Here is an 18,848-nt window from a genome sequence, read left to right on the forward strand (position 1 = left end):
ACACCCCTGCTCCCCACAGGGAAGTGCTTGGCCTCTCTCTTACCCAGGTCCATGTCTCCGGCTTTGGGTCGCTGGGAATAGGGCACCCCCTTGTAGACAGCATCCAGCAGCTTCTCTTTCACCTGAGTGATGGTGTCGCAGTTCAGCACCTTGACGGGGATCTCTGGGGCATTCTCATTCTCAGGGTTCACACAGTTAAGAGTCTGCACAGCACAGGGGGCAAAAAGACTCAAGTGAGAGGTTGTGATGTACTGGCTGCAAAGGCAGGTCCAAGGACCTGGGGCTACAGCTGTCTACAGGCCACACCTTCTCACCTCCCAGGCCCCTGCAGAGTTGCAGCTACATGGCACATTCCTGCCCTGCCTTTCTCCCCACCACCCTCAAATCTCCAACCATTCCCAGAAAGGCAGCACAGTATCAGTGAAGGAATCCTGGGCCAGCAAACCATGCCCATCTCACCAAAACCTGTCTAGGCTGAGTGATGCCCAGCCACTTCCCTCTTGGCCCCACCCCAGTGGAGATCAAGGTGGTGAAGAACTAGGTGCAGTCTCAGCCAGGGGAAAAGCCTGGCTCATCATTCAACTGGACAGAGGAGATGGCTCATATGGAGGAAGAGAAGTATCTCCTGCAGTAATCTCAAGGCTGTAACTTTGATCTCCACTCAACATGTGTGGCTGGCTCTTCCAGGTAGCATGTGCTCAACAGCATCTCTGGCCCCATACCTGTCAGGGCCATGGGGTTTGCTGGAAGAGGCATGGAAGAGGATTCAGTTCATGTTTGGCTTTCTCAATTCCACGGCATGAACAAACCTTACCATGCAAAGTCTAGTTTCTGATCCTACCTGAGATGGGCACCACACAGGGCAAAAGGCACCCCAGGGATGCTGGAGAGAAGAACAAGGGACAAACCACTCTCTGCAAAGTACTTTGGGTGCCTCCAAGATCTTGTTAAATAGCTGGACCTAGCAGTCCTGGCAAATATGAGTACCAGTGAGCCTTCCACTTGCACTAACCAGCATTTTGTAGTCAATCTGCTGCCGGATAAGCTTGTCTTCACTGAGGGAGTAGCGAGCCTCTCCTGTGATGGCATCAATGGGTCCCTTCTCCATCTGTTGCTTGATGGCACAGTAGAGCATGAAGAGCGGTTCCCCAGCACACTCCTGCAGGACAGGGGATGGAGGAGAGGGAGAGAGAGGGGTGAGAAGGTGCCAGGCACCAGCTTTGCCTTTCAAGAACCACCACCATGTCAGGAGCCTGCTGTGGCCCTGCAGCGCTGAGCCCCATACGTGGCTTTATAGAGTCTCCAGCCCTTGCTCAAGACTGCAAGGAAGGAGGCACATGGTAAAATTCATCCTGTGGAGGAACTTTCTCTCCTTCCAAGCTCACTGGAGGTTGTTCCCTTGTCTATCAACCCCTAGGCTTGGATTCCCAGAGTTTCCAGACACTCCCCCGGTGAATTCTGCTCATTCTACAGGTCAAAAATAAGCTAAAAAGGTTAAATTCACGACTGGTGAGAGCAGGTTGGGTCTGGGGACTTTGTGTATGGGATATAACCTTTTGAGCTGGCCCAGCCAAGAGAAGCACAGGAGGATTGGAAAGGGCACACCACAGTGAGACAGCCTGGGGATTCTTGCTCAGGTATCACAATGCAGTTCTGGCATCTGCCAGGAGCGCAGTCTCATATGAGAGAAGGTCAAAGGAGGTTTCTCCATGTGACGGATGGGCACAGACAGATAGATACACTGGGAAGGAAAACACAAGAAAGCAACTCACTAACAACACTACCCTGAGTCTCCAGCTGATGGAGGGGACCAGGCAATGAGGTTTTCTGCAGCTAAACCATTTGCCACCTATGTGTCCCCACTGTCAAACCCCTATAGTCAGAGCCAGCTTTAGCCACCAGCCAGAGCCACATGAGTATCTATCTCATAGGTGGGAGGAAGGGAGAGGGAAACTGAACCAGACACTTCCCACGAAAATGCTGGATGCTGGAACTGCAGCGGCCCAGGAATAGCAAAGGACTCGCCAAGGTTGGAGGCATCAACCAGCCTGGAGCCATGAGCTGGCGTAAGGGGGCTGGAAGTGGTCAGTCCTTTATCACCCAGGGCCCAAACCTCTCCCCTGAGCTGCATCTCAATGAGCCCTTCCAGATGTAGGCATTAGCCCTAAGGGAGAAAAAGGGGTACAATGGGAGCAGAGAGGATGGGGAGAAGTCCCAGCAGATATTACCCCATCAGTCCTCACCCCTCCCTGCTGTCTGCCTCACAAATAAATTGTACTTTGGTGCAAAGTGCGGCTGCTCTCCCTGTCGCCATATGCTGTTAGCATCTCCTTAGCATCTGCGGTAATTAAAGAGACAGCTGCTAACGAGCAGGAACAGGCATACATCATCCCCAGACCTTCCGACAACATGCATGTCTTTGAAATTATGTTTCATTTGCAAACTTGGCTTCATTAAGTCAGCTTGGAAAAGTGAAAGACCCAAGGTGGGTGCTATGCTGTGCATTACCAGCTGCCCAGCACCTTGCTGTGCCAGGCTGGCTGCAGAGCAGTGAGCCCCTGGGGGCTCCCACGGATCCCCAAGCCCACCCTTCCGGTGGGCTCAAGTTGTTTCTTTCAGCTGCTTGTAAAAAATCCTCATAAAACTTCCAAGTCTGTGGAAGTGGTGTGGATGGAGGATAGCTTGGAGCATGACTCCTGCTCACTTCTGGCACGGCTGCTCCCATCTCAGCTCACAGATTTCCCATCTCCAGCGAGGCACGGTTGCTGCCTTCTCATCTGCAGCACTGTGCCCAGCTCTGGGGATCCCCACCAAGAAAGGTCAGTTTGGTTCCTACGCTGGCAGCCCAGTTGCACTCCAGGCATCACAGCATAACCTCCTCCACTCCTCAGATGCCGGCCAGGCTGATGGGGGATAAATCTCTTTTTGGATGTGTGGATTAGAGCTGGCCCTATGGCCTCCTTGGGGCGGATGAAGGCATCAGAGGTCCTGGGTGGTGATGGGTAGGTCACTCCACCAGCACCATGCAGGCATTTGGGGGCTCCTGTGTGCCCCAGGATCCTGGTCTCCTGCCCTGCCAGGCACCCTAAGGTCAACCAAAACAGCCCCTCTGCCCTGTCCCCCTGACTCTGTGCATCCTCCATGTTGCAGTTTGGCTTCCCCACCTGTTCCAAATGGGGGTTCTACCCTTAAAATCCAAAACCTCACTCCCAGCCCCACTGGCTCATGAGGACTGGGACCGAGATGCTGCCATGGGCCACAGCTCACTGAGCCACAGCAGGTGAGGATGGTTTAGGGCTCATCCCTGACAGAGACCAACAAAATGAAGAGATCACAGAAACCAGCACTGGGCAGTTGCCCTGAGATGATCTCTGTCAGGTGAGAAGGGGACCTCTGAGACGGGGCCAGGCAGCGCCAGGTGTTGATGGAGGGCAGCCTGCCGCTCAGACACAGCCATGCCCGTTCTGCCAGCCCCGATGCAGTTTGCTCACTGCTGGAGGCCTGGATGAGGGGGGCTTTGGGGGAGCTCTCTGTGCAAGCCGAGCCAGAGGAAGGTAGCTGCAAACACCCCCATGCATGCACGCGTCAGTATGTTGAGAGCAGGCTGAGGCGAGCCAGATAACGCTCAAACTGTCTTATTGACTAGATCTAGCTCATCAGGCACCTAATATCGTGCATTTTTCAGCACTTGTCTCGATTTATCCCTCTCCCTTTCCCCAGGGTGTCTCATTAAGAGTCTGATAAATGCTACTACAGGGTCCACATGAAAGCATCAGCCCTCACTGGCTCCCCACGCTGGTGGCCCTGGGCATGGGGCGGCTGTCCTGTCCCCGTCCCTCTCCCCAGCACGTCACAGCCATGCAATGCCGAGCACCCAACCCTGCTCCGAGCAGGTTTGCTGAGAGCAGATCTGGCAGCTGGGCACACGTCCGCCTGCCTCATTTACATGCATGATTACCGCAGTTTGGTGCAGTTTCCCTACTGGCAAACTGCCTGCTATGACACCTCTCCATCTACTCCATGGGTTTCTCCTGCTTTTGATGCCACCTGTGATCCTCACTGCCAAGCGACAGGCGAAAACGACCCTGTGGGTCTCCACTGATGGGACTGACCCAGGAGAGGCCGTGAGCACATTCTCAAGCCTCTTCCAGTCTAACTCAAGTGACCCAAGTGATGGAGTTTCAACCACCTCCCTGGGGAGATGATCCCTAGCATAACAAATCCCTCAACCAGCAGGTTTATCCAGGCCCTCTGCATATGTTCTTCCTGTAATATTGCATCTAGATCAGACTTCTTTCTCCTGCTGCTACCACCCACAGACTGGAGGCATTTTCCCCTGCCAAAGCTATGGTGTAGCCAAGGACTTTATGAAAAGACATTGCCCTAGTCCCATCCCCATGCCTTTCTCTCCTGCTACTCCTTATCCTCAGACCTGCCTGCACTGATGATGCACGTGGAAGCCTCTCTGAAGGGAGACAGGGCTATACAATGACAGATGCAGGACAGTAGTGGCACATGAGCTGATCCAAAGCAGCTTCTGAACAAGGTGAACATGCCCCCATCACCTGCCCACATGGCCCAGCTCAGCCAGGGACAGGCCTATGGTGCCAAGACATGCACATGAACACGACATCCCCAAATGCTGCCGCGGGCATGCAAAGGCTGTGCCCTGTGCTTTGCTTGCCAAATCACAACTATGTCCACTTCAGGGAGCCCTGAGGAAGTTTATCCACAGCAAGAGCTACTCCTGCCTGGCCCACCAACCCCACAGAGCCGTCTGCTGGTGTCCCTACCTGATCCCACCAGGCACAGATGCTGCAGGGGTGGAAGGCGGCCTTGCTGAGCAAAGCTCCGGCACGAAGAGGCAGCGGGAGGTTTGACATCTGTGACCAGCACAGCTTTTCGACTCTCCCATCCCCTGGAAAGCAATCTCCGCCACACGCTACAGCTAGATTTTTATAGATACAGCCTATCCCTCAATGGAGGCAAAAAGCCAAGTGCATGTAAGTAATATTATAAATCACTTCTCGTTGACGATCACTTGAGTTCTGCACAGACTCCTGCTCGCTCTCATCTCTTGGCTGGAAATGGTTCAAACCCTCTTTATCTTAATGAGGGATGAAATCCCACAAAAACGGCTGCATGCCACCCAGCCTTGCTGTGCTGACGCCAGGCAGGATCCCAAGAAACAGCCCTGCTGACAGACAAACCTGTGGTGGGACCAGAGATGCCATTCACCCCACAGGTGTCATCCTGAAGCAGCAGCAGGACCAAGCCAGTGGTCCATGGGCTGGAGCTGCGGCTGTGTAACCTGCTCCAGCAGGTGGAAGCACTGGTGCTGATGGGATAAATGTTCTTGATATGGGTTGGGTGAACCAGTGGTAAAAGCAGCCCTTACGCTTTGGCATCCTCTTCTGCTACCCTTGATGAAATTGGGAAAAAGGCAAATTCAAGCTAATGGGCTTGCCAATGCAGGCAGGGGCACGAGGATGTCCAACGTCATCTGCACCCTCGTACACACGCTGTGGGGAGCTGCATCTCCAGCTGCCCATAGGCCCCATGGGGCATCCATCCCCACTGGGGCACCTTTTGGAGGGGAAGCAGCAGCTGGAGGGGAGATGCCTGGGGGAAACGATTCCCCTACCAAGGACCCTTAGTGTCAAAGAGATGGAGGAAAAGCAGCGGCGTTATGTGAAGAGTGCAGCACATCAAACTACAGCTCAAACAGGCAGAAATATCCTCCAAGCACAGTGATGTCTACAGAAGGACCAGCTTCCCGGGTTTTTCCTCCCAAGTTACACAAGCAAAGGCAAGGAGGAAGGAATGGGGACCATTCTGAAGGGATTCAAGGTTCAGCTGAGTTGCTTCAGATTTATCTTTTCTCCAGGCACCGTTTTTATGAAGATCTCAAACCCAATATGCATTAAACAATCCTGGTCTGGATTTCATTTCTCAGTCTCAGCTTTTTCCCCAAAAGGAGACCCAGAATCACTAATCACATCTCAGAAACACAAGAGAGGAGTGGAGGCCTGGGAAGCAGTCTCTGCTCTGGGAGGGAGCGGCAGCGCTCAGGAGTACATCAGCCCAGGCTTTGGGTACCATGTTGCCCATCCTAGTGAGGCAGGAACCACCTCTCCACCCCCACGGGGTTGCCATCCCTTCCCAAACTCACCTTCAGAAACTTGTACAGCAGAAACGTGAACCAATTCGTCAGCATCTTCTCTGCCACCGACTCTGTTCTGTAGGGATGGCAGAGAGAAAAGCTGTCAGGAGAGGATATTAAAGGTCTCTGACCTCACTCATTGCCACCTCAGCCTTGGACTGTGGCTAAATTATTTTTGGCTTTACAAGGTCATATCTGGAAAGGCAGAAGCAAAGGGGTACAAGCAGATAGCAAAAGCTCTAGTGAAAAGCCTGCCCATCTGCAAGGCTGAGCCATAGCAGCCCCCCAAAAGAGAGAAGCAAATTGGTCTCTGGAATATTTGGAGAACCAGAGGGAGCCAAGCATGACCTTGTTCCATGGGGAGTCTAACCCAAGGATGACCAGATTTCTGCTTCTCCCTGGTACCTTCTACTTAAATGAGTTTTGTTTCTTCCATCATGTCCCATTGGAACCAGACAGCTCCCTCCACAGGAGGATTGTATGAGGCACTTAAGCCAGGTAAGACATCACCAAACCTACCTCAAGCTCCCCAGCATAACCTGAAGGGAAGAGCTGAGGTTGCAAGGCAAAGTCAGTACCTGACCCACATTCCCATTTCATTCAAGCTTATTCCATTCAAGCCTCAAAGCCAAGAGGCCACAGTAGAACAAGAGGATAATCACCACCAATACTGGAGGGATAAAGAGAGTTTTCCCCAGCAGCCTGCCACAGCTCTGTTCAGAACTGCTGGTGGAGAGAACACCTGGTTCTTGGCACTCAGTGGTGGTGACAGTGAAGCTTTAGGAGGCCACGCTCTGACCCTTGCTTCTCTCCCTGCCTTGGGCCTGGATCTCAGGCAGGGTACAGAGCCCTGCAACACAGACAGGACACCAGTCCACTGGCACATGGTCTTGGGTAAAGCCACCATTGGATTTAGGTCTGGAGACTTTGATCTCAATATGGTCTTGGTCAAACTTATCCCCAGTACTAATTCAGCTGGAAACAAGGGTATTAAAGGAGGAAGAAGTACAAGCAGTGGTTGGAAGCTCAAGCTGTTTTCCATGTACCTTTGGAGCACTGTGCAAAGACACTATACCAGGCTTGGTATTTAACCCTTCCCTGCCTGCATGATAGAAATCCCAGGTCTCTGTGTGTCTCCTTGGAGTTGGGTGGTGATGGTAGGCGTCTGCAGTGAATGACGCTGCAACCACCTGTTTAAAAAGGAGCTTAAAAATGGAGCCATGCCTCTCAGCTTTCGGAGATGCAGTTGAAGGAAGCAGCTAAAACTGCCTTGAAAAAACCTGTAAATTGCCCCTAGCTTCCTAAAGCATGGTTCAAATCCAGATGGCAACATGCTCCAAAGCACCATGGCAGGGAAGGTCCAAGGGAGTCACCTGTGTCTGTTTGAGACCATCACCGCACAGCATGTGCACAAGAGGGAGAGCAGGATCCTGCAGGATGGGTGTGAGACATGGTGGGTCCAAATAGGATGCAGGGACCTCGGGGTGGTGGAACTGCAGCCAGGACATGCTGCACCAGCAGAGGAGAAGGACAGCCTGGCATGGAGGGAGGTGAGGGTGACACAGGACCCAGGTGAACTGTGCAGTCCTGCAAGGGCTGGTTAACACACCTGTCTCTGCACCACAGCCTGGCCTCACTGCCGTAAGATTAAAATTCCCCTTAACACATCCATTATTTTTAAAGTGGCTTTCACTCCCTTTAAAGTAAAAATGCCAGCCAGCCCCCTGACCCTCTCCGGTTAGGCTTCTTCAGCTCATCCACCCATTAATCATCAGATCAGCCACTTGCAAACACAAATGCTCCTGAGAGCACAGGCAATACTAATAATCTGAGGGACGTGGCTGCATTCCTGTTGCACCAAGGGAATGGACACAAACGGGTTGACTCAAGAGACAAAACACAGAAGAAACCCAAACGTCAGAGCCACCATGAAGAGTCCCACTGCTCAATGGCAATGCCGTGCCCGGCAGATGGGGCAGGAGCAGTTCCCAATGGCCAGATGGCTGGGATAGGAAATCCACTTTCCCAGAGTTTATTCAAGCTGACTCGGGGTCATATGGTCCCATCCAAGGCTTTCTCTTGTGCTAATAGGGCTTAGCCCTTTTTGTCCTTCCTGGAATAGCACAGCTCTCCTTAAATCATTAGGGGACAGTAATACCTGAGCCTACAGAGGAGGGAAGCCTTCCTGCGCCCTGCCAGGAAAGATTAATCCATCAAGGGGAAGGAAAAAAGAGAGAAGGGACATGGGGAGAAAGCCAAGGGAAAGGGTGGACCGAAGCTATTGAGCAGACATCCTCCCCAGCCCCAGACCAGGTCCTTCGCTGACAAGCCTGTAACACTCATCTGAAGTGCCACCACCTGGGCTCTGGCAGATGTTTGTCTTTATCCACGATAGAGCTGGATGCCACAGCAACTGGGGGATTATCCGATAACAAAATAAATAACAGCTCTCCCCAGTTAGATCAGTGTTAATCCAGTTGTCCTGGGTGGTAAGCACACTCCTCGCACCCAACAGCACGGCTAATTTAAAGGACAGAGGAAGCACAGCCTTCAACATTGCTCGCTCCATGCTGCAGCTCCAGGAAGAACAAAGTCTCTTTAAATATCACTCAAGGAGGCCCAAGCAAGGTACTGGCCAGGGGACCTCGTCCCTGCCATAAGCCTCCCACAGCTCCACCTGCAATGGACCACCAAGCTCCATGGTTGGGAAACGATAGCCCTTGGGCTGCTGGCTCTTGCTGTGTCAGTGCAGGCTGGGCTCTGCCTCCGTGCCACTCCCACAGCTGAGCCACTGCTGCTGCTGGCCTCCCTGCACTGCCTTTTATTTATATTTTATTGATTTACTTCATTCTGGAGTTTTGCTCCGATGACATGGCTTTGTCATGCTCTGAGACACCCAGGAGCTGGAAATGTAGTTTAAATATTTCAGTGAAGCCTGGTGTCATGGAGGGACAGTAAGAAGGGAAGAGCCTACAGATGTGCTTGGATAAAACAGATATGGGGAACAGGGGTCGGCACCTCCAAGACCCACCCTTCTCCCAGCCAGCCACGGGTCTGCACAGCACCCCCTCTCTGGCACATTGCTAATGAGGTGCTTTGAGAAATTAAGGGCTCCCTTGCAATGTGATAAATGAGGCGGAGAAAGTAAGAAAACAATGTGCCTAAAGAGACTGGCAAAAGGAAGGTAGCAGTGATGTAACTGGGATCAGTTCACGTCTGTGCCCACTCCAGACGTCTCCCCAGGGGCAGGTGCAAAAAACCCAATAGGCCTTGTCCAGTCTGGCCGTGCCATGAACATTGGTTGATGTTTGAAAGATGTTCTGGTTTTCTCAAGCCTTTCTGGTGACATGCCAAGCCTGTGGCTCTCAGCCATCCCTGCATCTCTGCTGGAGGCTGGTGGCATCAGTCTGGTGAAGGCAGAGGTGGGGAGGCAGGGGATGGCATGCAATGGGAGAAGATGGCACAGAGGGCCTCAAGCTGGGCTGGTGGACCTTATTAATTGTTTTTGTTCAGCACTTGGTGTATCTTTCAATATTCATCAGCCCATGATGAAGAAGGGCTCAGAGCTATTGTTAAATATTGATGGGCCAGGCAGACTCACAGCAGGGCTTGGCAGGCTGCCTCATGCTCACACTCCTCCCGGCCCTGGCAAGACTGCCAGCTTGTGAAGATCCGCTTGGCTTTCCCAGGAAAACCCCCACGTGTCCGGTGAGGTGGGCAAGCCCCAAGGAGGCAGTGAGGAAAGGACGACTCTAGCCTGCTGTGAACCCACAGAGGCACCCATGCAGGAGTGTCAGCAGCAAGGCAGCCACCAGGCAAGGTGAGAGCCGCCCCAAGTGCTGGGAGGTTTTGGGGACCACCTGGTCACCTGGAGAAAGGAAGGCAGATGGGAGCATTGCTGCAGCAACATGTGACAGTGCCTGACAACAACATGCATCCTCCTTGCATCAGCCTACGCAGCTGGCAGCCACCAAGCATCTTGCTCCCCAGACAACATGAACCTGCACAGGCCAAACCAGAATGAGAACATCCCATGGATGGCTCCTGAGCTGGCTGGGTCCAGGTGGTCCCACATCCCTGTCATACTTGCACACAGACAGGCAAGGAAATGCTTGACCACAGACCCAGTGCCAACATCGCCACAGCAAACACCAAAGCCATCACTGATGGCATCCCTAAAGGACACCAGCTCGTGTCCACATACTCAGAAGAGCCTGGTCACTGTCCCACAGCTCCAGCCGCTCGGATGGTCACTCACCTTCGCAAGAGCAGCTTGGGGTGGTTCTTACTCTCCAGGTTCTTCTCAATGAGGTCGGAAAGGAGCTGCTTCAGCACGCCCGTGGCATACTCCATCTCACCCTGCAGCGCCGTCATGATCAGGGAGGCCACATTGCCACGGTCCCGCATGGAGAAGCTCCGCTGAGCCTCCAGAGTGCGAATGAAGGTCAGCAAGAAGTGCTTCTTGTTCAGGAGCTGCCCGAAGAGGGTCAAGGACTTCTCCACGTTTGCCTGAACCTGCAGAGATAGAGCAAAGCTGGGAGATGGGCACGAGGGCTAGGGTGATGAGAAGAAGGTGGCTGGGCTGTACTAGACACTGGATTCACCTTCATCCCCCAAGAGGAAAGGATGAAAAAGGGTGAAAAAGCAGCTGGATTTGCTCTCTCCATAAAACCAAGCTGCTTCTTTAGTGATCAGCCTCAGCTCCCTACAGAAGTATTATCTAGTTCGTAATATCTCAGTGTCAGGTTAACACAGTCTCAGGTCACTGATGTATATATATATACACACACATGCTTCCATACAAAGACTCTCTCCCACGCATGTGCAGGCACATACACGCACTTCCCTCCCCATAAACAAACACTCTTTCTCTCCCAAACACACACACAGATTACAATTTTCAATTTCAGCTAATAAGCAGCGCAATTCCACCCAAGTCACTGCAACACGCAGGTCAAGTATTGCACAGAAAACAAATCCACAACCCTGAGCTCCACCAGCAGCAAACCCTCCTGGTTTTGGGGGGCTGGATTTCAGACAGGGAAGCAAATAGCAGAAAACTGGCTCTGCCCCACTCCAGACGCAGCCTGAAATATTCCTTTTCCTCTTGATATGTTTGAAGGTATACTTCTGGCCATACTTGGCCACATAGGACCCAGCAGGGATTGGGTTGGGATGCTTTCGTCCCTGCGCTGCCATTGTCAGCCCAGCTCTGCTCAGCCCTGGCCACATTTCTTTTAAGAAATGAACGTTTTTACAACACAACATTTTCCCATTAGAAAAGATGGTTTCCTCTGAATAAAAGCCTTGCTGTGGTAAAAATGTCAATTTTAATTATTTCCCCACCACCACCCCCTGTCTTCCTGATTGGGAGAATAAGTGAAAAATTTCATTTTGTGTCGATATTTGGAGACAAAACAACACTTTTCATTTCAAAACACCAACTCAAAATGAAGAACAGGGTTTTGACACATCAAATCATTTCACTTCAATCAAAACTTTGGATCAGCACTCTTCAGTGAAATTCCTCGCAGTTGTTAACTTCACCCTCCAAAATACTCCCTCCCACTGGACAAAAACCCCGTTTCCTGCCCAGTCCTTGTCAATTCTGTGATACGAGCCCCCAGGTGCCACTGTCACCCTCATCACCCAGGCAAGCAGGGATGCCTGCCCTGACCATCCCAGAAGGGCGGTGGCACACCCTCTCTGCCTCCATCCCCGCCTCCAGACTAGCGGGACCTCATTGCAATGATGCTGGTAACTCAGGGGACACAGAGATACCAGTTGATTCCTCAGCATGGGAAGACCCAAGGACTGGCTGGAGACCTACCAGACCCACCAGTAAAACTAGGGCAGAGGAAGACATGCTGCATCTCCACCCCTGCCAAGACCAGACAAAGGACACCATGGGATGAGAGGCTTTCTCCCTTCAGCAGAGCATCAGGATCTCAATAAGATGGGAAAGAGGTCCTGCCCAACAGTGACCATCCCATCAGAGCCTTGGCAGGAAGCACAGGAGGACAAGCAGCACAGCAGTGCCTGAGCCCCCACATGCCTGTCGCCTCCCTGGGCCCCCGCGTTTAACTTGCTGCTCATTGGCAGAAATAAATGAACAATCCTGAATTAAATATTTAATCAGGCTTAAATGCGCACAAAGCAACAAACCTTCCCCCCAAAATCTAAAGAGAAAGGGAGCTGGTACCAACAGCCTGCTGGTCGCTGTGGATTAGCGTGTGCGTGAGCAAGTGCCGTTTCCTTCCCGTCACTTGCAATTGCTAATGTTACACTCTGAGTAAAGAGACAAATAAAAGCAAACCTGATTAAATTATATGAAGCTTACACAACTGCAGTTGCTTTATTTAATGTCTTTTGGGGGCTCTTTTTATTTTTTTTTCTCCCTAGCAACTTTAACCCCTTGTTCCCCAGGGCAGCCTGAGCTCACGTGCTCTCTTGAGTGGGATGTTTTGAATTAGGAGCTAGAAGCAGATGAACTCCCACCCAGCCTGCCACAGCCAATGCAAAATTCCTCGTGATACCCTTTTCACCCCTCTCTTTAGGGAAAACTCTTAAGAGCAAGAGCAGAGGTGAGAGAAGAGCCAGGCGTTTGTACAGACAGGAAGGGCTATGCCCCAGGGAGGGCTACACTCACGCCTGCTGCGGCTCTAAGCATCCGGAAACCTGAGCTGCAAGGGGAAATCCATGGAAACGGGGTCCCCACCGCCCTCCAGAGCTGGGATTAGGGACCAGGGAAAGAAAGCAGGCAGAGGGCCAGGGCCCCATGCTGTAGCCATGCTGGCATACAACACCAGCACGTGTACTTGCAGTTGGTAAGAGCTTGTTGTGTTGTAATTAGTGACCGTGCATCTTGCACCAGGGCCGATTACTTCTCCTAAATACAATGTGAAGCCCACATTGACATTAATTACTGTGCTGGGTCAGCAGCGAGGGGAAGCTCAGGTCACCCCCCTCCTTTCTCTAATCAAGAGCGGCCTCGGCAGCCCAGCAAACAAGAAGCCAATTGCTGTGCAATTGCATGCACTAAATTAAACAGAGGTGGGGTGGCTGGGAGAGGAGAGGGAGCTGGTCTGGGGAGCAGGGGAAGGATGCCAAGGCTGGGTTCTGTGTGGGGAAACGGAGCCAAGCAAGCAGGCAATGTCGGACAAGCCTGCTAGAAATGAGCGTCCGGTCAGGCATCAAACAAACCCAATTGAATAAAGCAAGTGCTGTAGAAAATGACAGCAGCAATGATATTAATACAAATATTGATATTAACGTCAGAGAGTGCAGTAACCATTCAGCAGCCGGTCCGCATGCACAATGGCTGCCATGCCGCGAGGTGCTCCAGGCTGGGCCAGCATCCAACCAAAGCATCTCTCCAGCCCTGTGCTTGGGGCATGGGGACTTGTGCAGGGGCATATCCCCAGCATGAAACACTGCAGAGACAGACAGACAGAACCACACCTCCATCTCCTTCAGCACAGGATGGTCTTCTATCCCTGGGAAGAGAACCCGCATGGCGTAGGTGCGGTAATCCAGAAAGGGGATGCCAGCCCCATCCAGGTCGTTGGTCAGCTCATTAATGTCAGTCTGCAGCTCAGCAAAGGCTGGGGTGGGAAAAGCAGAATTAAGCAACACATCCCGGAGTCCCAGCATGCAGCACTGGCATCCAGCCTCCGCTGCACCCCCCAGCACCTCATGGGTGGGACCCCCCAGGCATGAATCAGCTCCATACCCCGCCGGCTGGCAAGCTATGGTCTCTGTCCCCATCTCCCAGATGGAGAAACTGAGCTGCAGAGAGTGAGGATGACTACCCCAGAATAAATCAAGTGGCAGATTTGGGAACAGGATCGCCAGGTCCTGGGAGGCTCAAATCCCCCCTGCTCAGCACTCACAGCCTCCCAGGGATGCTGGGGGCAGCAGGGAACAGCAAGACTTGAACAAAGCCATAGCTTCTGGGGGAAAGCGCTAGTCTAAACCACAAGAATGTCCTAATTTCTTTTTGACCTAAATACTACTCAAGAGAAGAGCTTGAACACACCCACCCTGGCACCTCCCGATCCGAGCAGAGGCAGCTGCGACTCCCAGGGGAATGTGATGCAGGGGGGTGGGTCCTGAACCTTTAATTGCACCTACAGGGAAAAGCTGACGGGAGAGGAGTCCTGGATATGCACCAGGGAAAGGGGTTGGAGGGGGGAGAAAATCCCTCAAAAAAATCAAATTAACAGCACTTTAAAGTCAGCTGAAAGCCAGGCATAGGACTGCAGGCTCGTCAGCCTGATGAGAAAAAACAAACCGTCAGCTTGAAAGGCGTGCTATCTTATCTGTAACTAGTGGGACTAGAAAAGAGAAAAGGCAGGGAAGAGATTGTGGCTTTTAATTAAAAGCAGATCCTTTTATCTGCCAGCTGTGGAAGACAAGACACCATCCCCTCCACCAGCTCCCTCCCCTCTCCCTGTCACCAGTGCCATCCGCAGGCATGTGTAGGGATGGGGATTTAGGGGAGCAAAGGGTTTTTCTTTCTTTCCCCTTTTTATTATCTTGTTTTCAGAGCCTGCTTCATCCACAGCACCCGGGTTGGTTGTGGCTGTGGCTGGCAGGGTCAGGGCCTCGGGAGCCAGCTCAGGGGGATAATGGGCAATTAGGTTTTATCAGCAGGATCATACAAGGAATTCTGCCCAATTTCACAGCATCCATCTGTCACAAAGCAAGAGGCCTACTGCCCACTCACAGGCAGCCCTCACTACCCTCCTCACTCTCTTTTCTCCCTTTTGGAGAAAAGGAGGTGAATTCCTTAACAGGAAAAATCCCCAAATCCCACCCAAAATGAGTTCACTTCCTCTGATAAAGCAGCTTTGCCTGTTCCCGTTCCTGCCCTGGAAAGCAGCATGGAAAGGGTGGGAGCGTGTCGAGCCTCAGGATGCTACGAGACCCTCCAAGACCCCCACGTTAGCAGCACAAGGATCCCTCACCCTCTTTGCACTCCAAGGCCACCCGGGACTCCAGGTTGTCCATCTGCAGCTGGAGGCGTTTCAGGGTCCGGTCAGCATCCCGGGACTTGCGTTTGTAAGCGATGAGGACGATGATGATGATGAGGAGGAGCAAACCACCCCCGCCACCAATCCCAATGATGGCAGGCAGGGTAAGCAGGCTGTCCGAGTAGATCTGCAGTGTCCCCGGGGAAAACTCAAACCCTCCAGCCTTAATCTGTGCCACAGGGTGAAAAAAAAGGACCTGGCGTCAGGGGGCACGCGCTCAGGGCAGACCTCCCCACCTCCCTCCCGTGCTGGGAACAGGGGGGTGACTGAGGGAGAAAGGATGCAGAAAAATGCAGGGATGGCAGGAGCTGGTCTGGAGCAGCATGGCACACTTTAATGGGATGCAGGACACACGCTGCCAGCATGTGTGGAGCAGGCAGAGAGTTTGATGTCTCATTCAGACAACATTACAGTAACAGATGGGATGTGAAGCGAGTTTCCCCATGGATGGGGAGCCTGGGGGGGACCATGCCAGGTCCCTTTCAACCTGGTGGGGTCCTGGAGCATGAGCACTGCTGCGCTACAGCCCCACAAACAAAGGAGCCTTCCTTATGTTGTGAGCCAGCACAGGGGGGAAGGGGTGGGAAGCCGCCCCCCGCCTTGGCACCGGCTGTGCTTTGGCACCCAGTGGGGAAGGGAGGTTGTTGGCAGGGCCAGCCAGGGCCACCCAGGGTGCAGGAACGCCTGGTTGAGTGTGCTGGGGAGGAAACAAAGTATTTGGTCCTACCGAACATGTAATTAGGGAGAGTGATGCCCAGGAAGCAGGAAGATGGCTCCTGAGGATGCTCCTGCATGCGTACCAACTATCCAGTCCTCACCCAAGGACAAGCACGCAGCAGGGCTGATGCCAGGATAAAGACTGAACCTCTGTGACATATGGGACACGAGAAGCAAAGGCACCAGTGGCAGCACTTACTGTGACTTTGTGCTGGCCAGTGAGGTTGGGGGACTCGCAGAGGAGCTGGGTCTCAGAGACAGTCAGGGTGCAGGGAGTGTCTCCAATCAGCACCGTGTAGTTCAGACGGGAGTTACCAGCAGCTGGTGGGAGCAGGTTCCTACCCTTTGAGGGAACAAGGAAGGAGACTGTCAGTTCTTGTGCAATGGGCAGTCCTTCAAAAAACAACATAAAGCAAATTTGTGCTCTCACAGTGCAGGACTTTGCCCCAGGAGAGACAAAAAGCCACCTCCACAGAGGGACACACAGGGTCCCTAACCCTCTGGTGCCTATCTGTCTGGGTGCACGCTGCCTTACCTTGAGGATGAGGGGAGAGCTGGGCTTCAGCTCCAGCATTCCCGTGGGGCTGAGTGGCTCAAAGACAGGGTCTGGGTAGTAGACAAAGTTGGTGGTGTTGATAATCAGCAGGGCCTGGACATTATCCATGACAAAGCCGATCTCATCTGGGCGGTCTCCAAGCTCCGGAGGGCTCCGCACGGGGTTGTCGATGGAGGGCGCGTAGCACACCATGGTGGTGTCGTTGTAGACAGTGCAGTTCTGCAGGAGGCACAGACTGAGGTCAGACCCAGCTCCCAATAGGGAGTTCAGGATTGACCCCACAAGAATCTCCTGCAAGCAGCAGCTCTGGACACAGGGTTTAGACTCGGGATCTCCTGTCCTGTGCCTTTACATCAACAGGCACCACATTCCACCCCGGGGCAGAGACTCCTGTCTGCAACATACGTGTGAGGGGTGGCAGGTGGGAGCTCACTGGGGAAGGGCTCTTTCTGTCACTATCCTGCAGACATCCCACAAAGCTCCTGTCAGCTTTGCACACTCAAGATCTCAACCCTCTGCTTGTAGCACCTGGCCAGAGGCCCTGCAGGGAGATCGGTGCCTTCCTTTGGGTGGCAGCCCTTGGACCTCAGCCCTTCCACACCATCACACCTGATGGGCAAGGGATGCACTTTCTGCCCTGCACTGCAGAGGGACAGCATCCCTCCTCCTTGTGCTCTGCCCCCAGCCCCAGCCAGCACCACTTACATTCTCCCTTTCAGAACTGCAGTACTTGGCCCGGATCCTGGGCTCTTTGATGGTGGCCAGGTTGGTGCCAGTCACGGTCAGCAGCGTCCCACCACTAGAGACATGGAGACAATGGGTTAGGAGAGGCAGCTTGACACTGGGTCCTCACTTCTGGGAGGGAAGTGCTCATCCTCACCAGCCAGATGCCCATCTGCGTGCACCACAGTGGCCCTGGGACCTGTCACCACAGCCAGCAGGATCTGGCATGCACCACCACCAAATCATCTCAACTGACCCAAGGGCCAACTAGAGATATAAAACCTGCTAATTAGCAGTAACATCCCACCCCATGTCCATGTTTGGGGCCTAAAGGCAGCTCCCAAGCTAAAGGAGACCAAGCTTTCACAATAGGAAAGCATCCGGAGGAGGTCCTCTGCCACCTGCTTCTCCACCATGTAGGAGCCCTGCCAGGTTTTCTCCACGGCTTGGTGTTAAACACCCCGTGGTCCCGGAGAGCTCAGCCGTGCCCCTGGGGAGCTCGCTCCTCATCAACACCCTGGAGAAGGTTTCCCTTGGTGCTAGCTCTTAATGGATTCCTTCGCTTCCTCTCCAGCCAATTCAAACCTTTTAGAAAAATATGTAAACATTGCAAAAAATCCCGATGGGAAATATTTTAATTTTATTTGCCGCCGCCAAATGTCAAGCTGAAATTAAGCAGATCCAAAGCGCTCTCTGCTCTTGCCCCCTGCCAGGCTGAGCACTGCAGGCCAGAAGTTAGCAGGACCCCAGTGCCAAGCCGTTTCTCACACTCCTCTTGCCATATCTCTGGAGTACGGTCCAGCAGCTATCGCAGCAGCACTGGAATGTACCCATCAGGAGGGGGGATCAGTGTGGGAAACTGCCCCCCCTGCATCCCACAAGCTCCCTGTGGGCACCCCTCGATTCACCTGTTGATGCTCCACTCAGGATCAATCTTCTGGATGGTGGGGTCCTCTGTGTAGTTGTACTTCACCTCCGGGTTGCTCAGCTCTGCCCGGTTGATGTTGATGAGGATGGGGGAGCCGCCAGGGGTGTGCCCAGGGGGGGTCCTGCACCGGATCTCGCGGGCACTTCTCCTGGAGCAGAAACACACAACCTGTCAGAGCCCAGGCAGGAAGGAGGCGAGGGTGCTGGGGGCAGCCAATGCTGCCCATGAGGCCCCTGCCCCAGCCCCTCTCCCCTTCTGAAACTGCCTGGGGGTGGGGAGAGAGAAAGGAGAAAAAAAAGAAAAGGGAAAAAAAAAAAACCAACAAAAACCCCCAAGAAATGAAACAAAAGGCAGCCAGGAAAGGCTGAGCAGCTCCTGAGCGTTCCCATCGCGCGGCTGCTGCAAACAGCAGCGATTAGGGCTGATAACCAGTAATTACCGCAGGAAAATATTTAAAGAGCCGCTCCATTATCATCCCTAATCTAAAAATTACCCACTTCATGCCTCAGGGCTTTGTGCTTTTAGAGAAAAATCCCCGTTCTTTGGGCTTTTCCTGCAGCCTCTGACACACAGAAGTTTTGGGGGAGACGCCTCTGGCCGCCCACACCCCATTTTGGGGTTTGGCTCCTGGGGTCCCTCCTGGCTCCCCAGCACAGGCTCCCAGCCACTGCTCTATCTAGGGGCCCTGCTGCCTCTGGAGGTGCCTGTTGTCCATCCTCTGCAACC

The 18,848-nt window shown here is 53.1% G+C and overlaps 1 protein-coding gene across 2 annotated transcripts in view; it reads right to left on the minus strand.

Moving 5' to 3' along the window:
- PLXNA1 (plexin A1) overlaps positions 1 to 18,848 on the minus strand; it is a 121,745-nt gene that overhangs the window by 14,436 nt on the left and 88,461 nt on the right. For both annotated transcript variants that reach the window (XM_064453745.1, XM_064453746.1), the window contains exons 16-25: positions 18,103 to 18,270; positions 17,177 to 17,270; positions 16,451 to 16,690; positions 16,115 to 16,258; positions 15,133 to 15,367; positions 13,625 to 13,767; positions 10,422 to 10,678; positions 6,173 to 6,239; positions 1,013 to 1,159; positions 44 to 203 (exon numbers count right to left, since the gene is read on the minus strand). In XM_064453745.1, coding sequence (XP_064309815.1) covers positions 44 to 203; positions 1,013 to 1,159; positions 6,173 to 6,239; positions 10,422 to 10,678; positions 13,625 to 13,767; positions 15,133 to 15,367; positions 16,115 to 16,258; positions 16,451 to 16,690; positions 17,177 to 17,270; positions 18,103 to 18,270 — 1,655 coding nt within the window. The remainder of the gene's footprint in view (positions 1 to 43; positions 204 to 1,012; positions 1,160 to 6,172; positions 6,240 to 10,421; positions 10,679 to 13,624; positions 13,768 to 15,132; positions 15,368 to 16,114; positions 16,259 to 16,450; positions 16,691 to 17,176; positions 17,271 to 18,102; positions 18,271 to 18,848) is intronic.

Source organism: Phalacrocorax carbo, chromosome 6 (assembly GCF_963921805.1).
Source record: "Phalacrocorax carbo chromosome 6, bPhaCar2.1, whole genome shotgun sequence".
Classification (NCBI taxonomy): domain Eukaryota; kingdom Metazoa; phylum Chordata; class Aves; order Suliformes; family Phalacrocoracidae; genus Phalacrocorax; species Phalacrocorax carbo.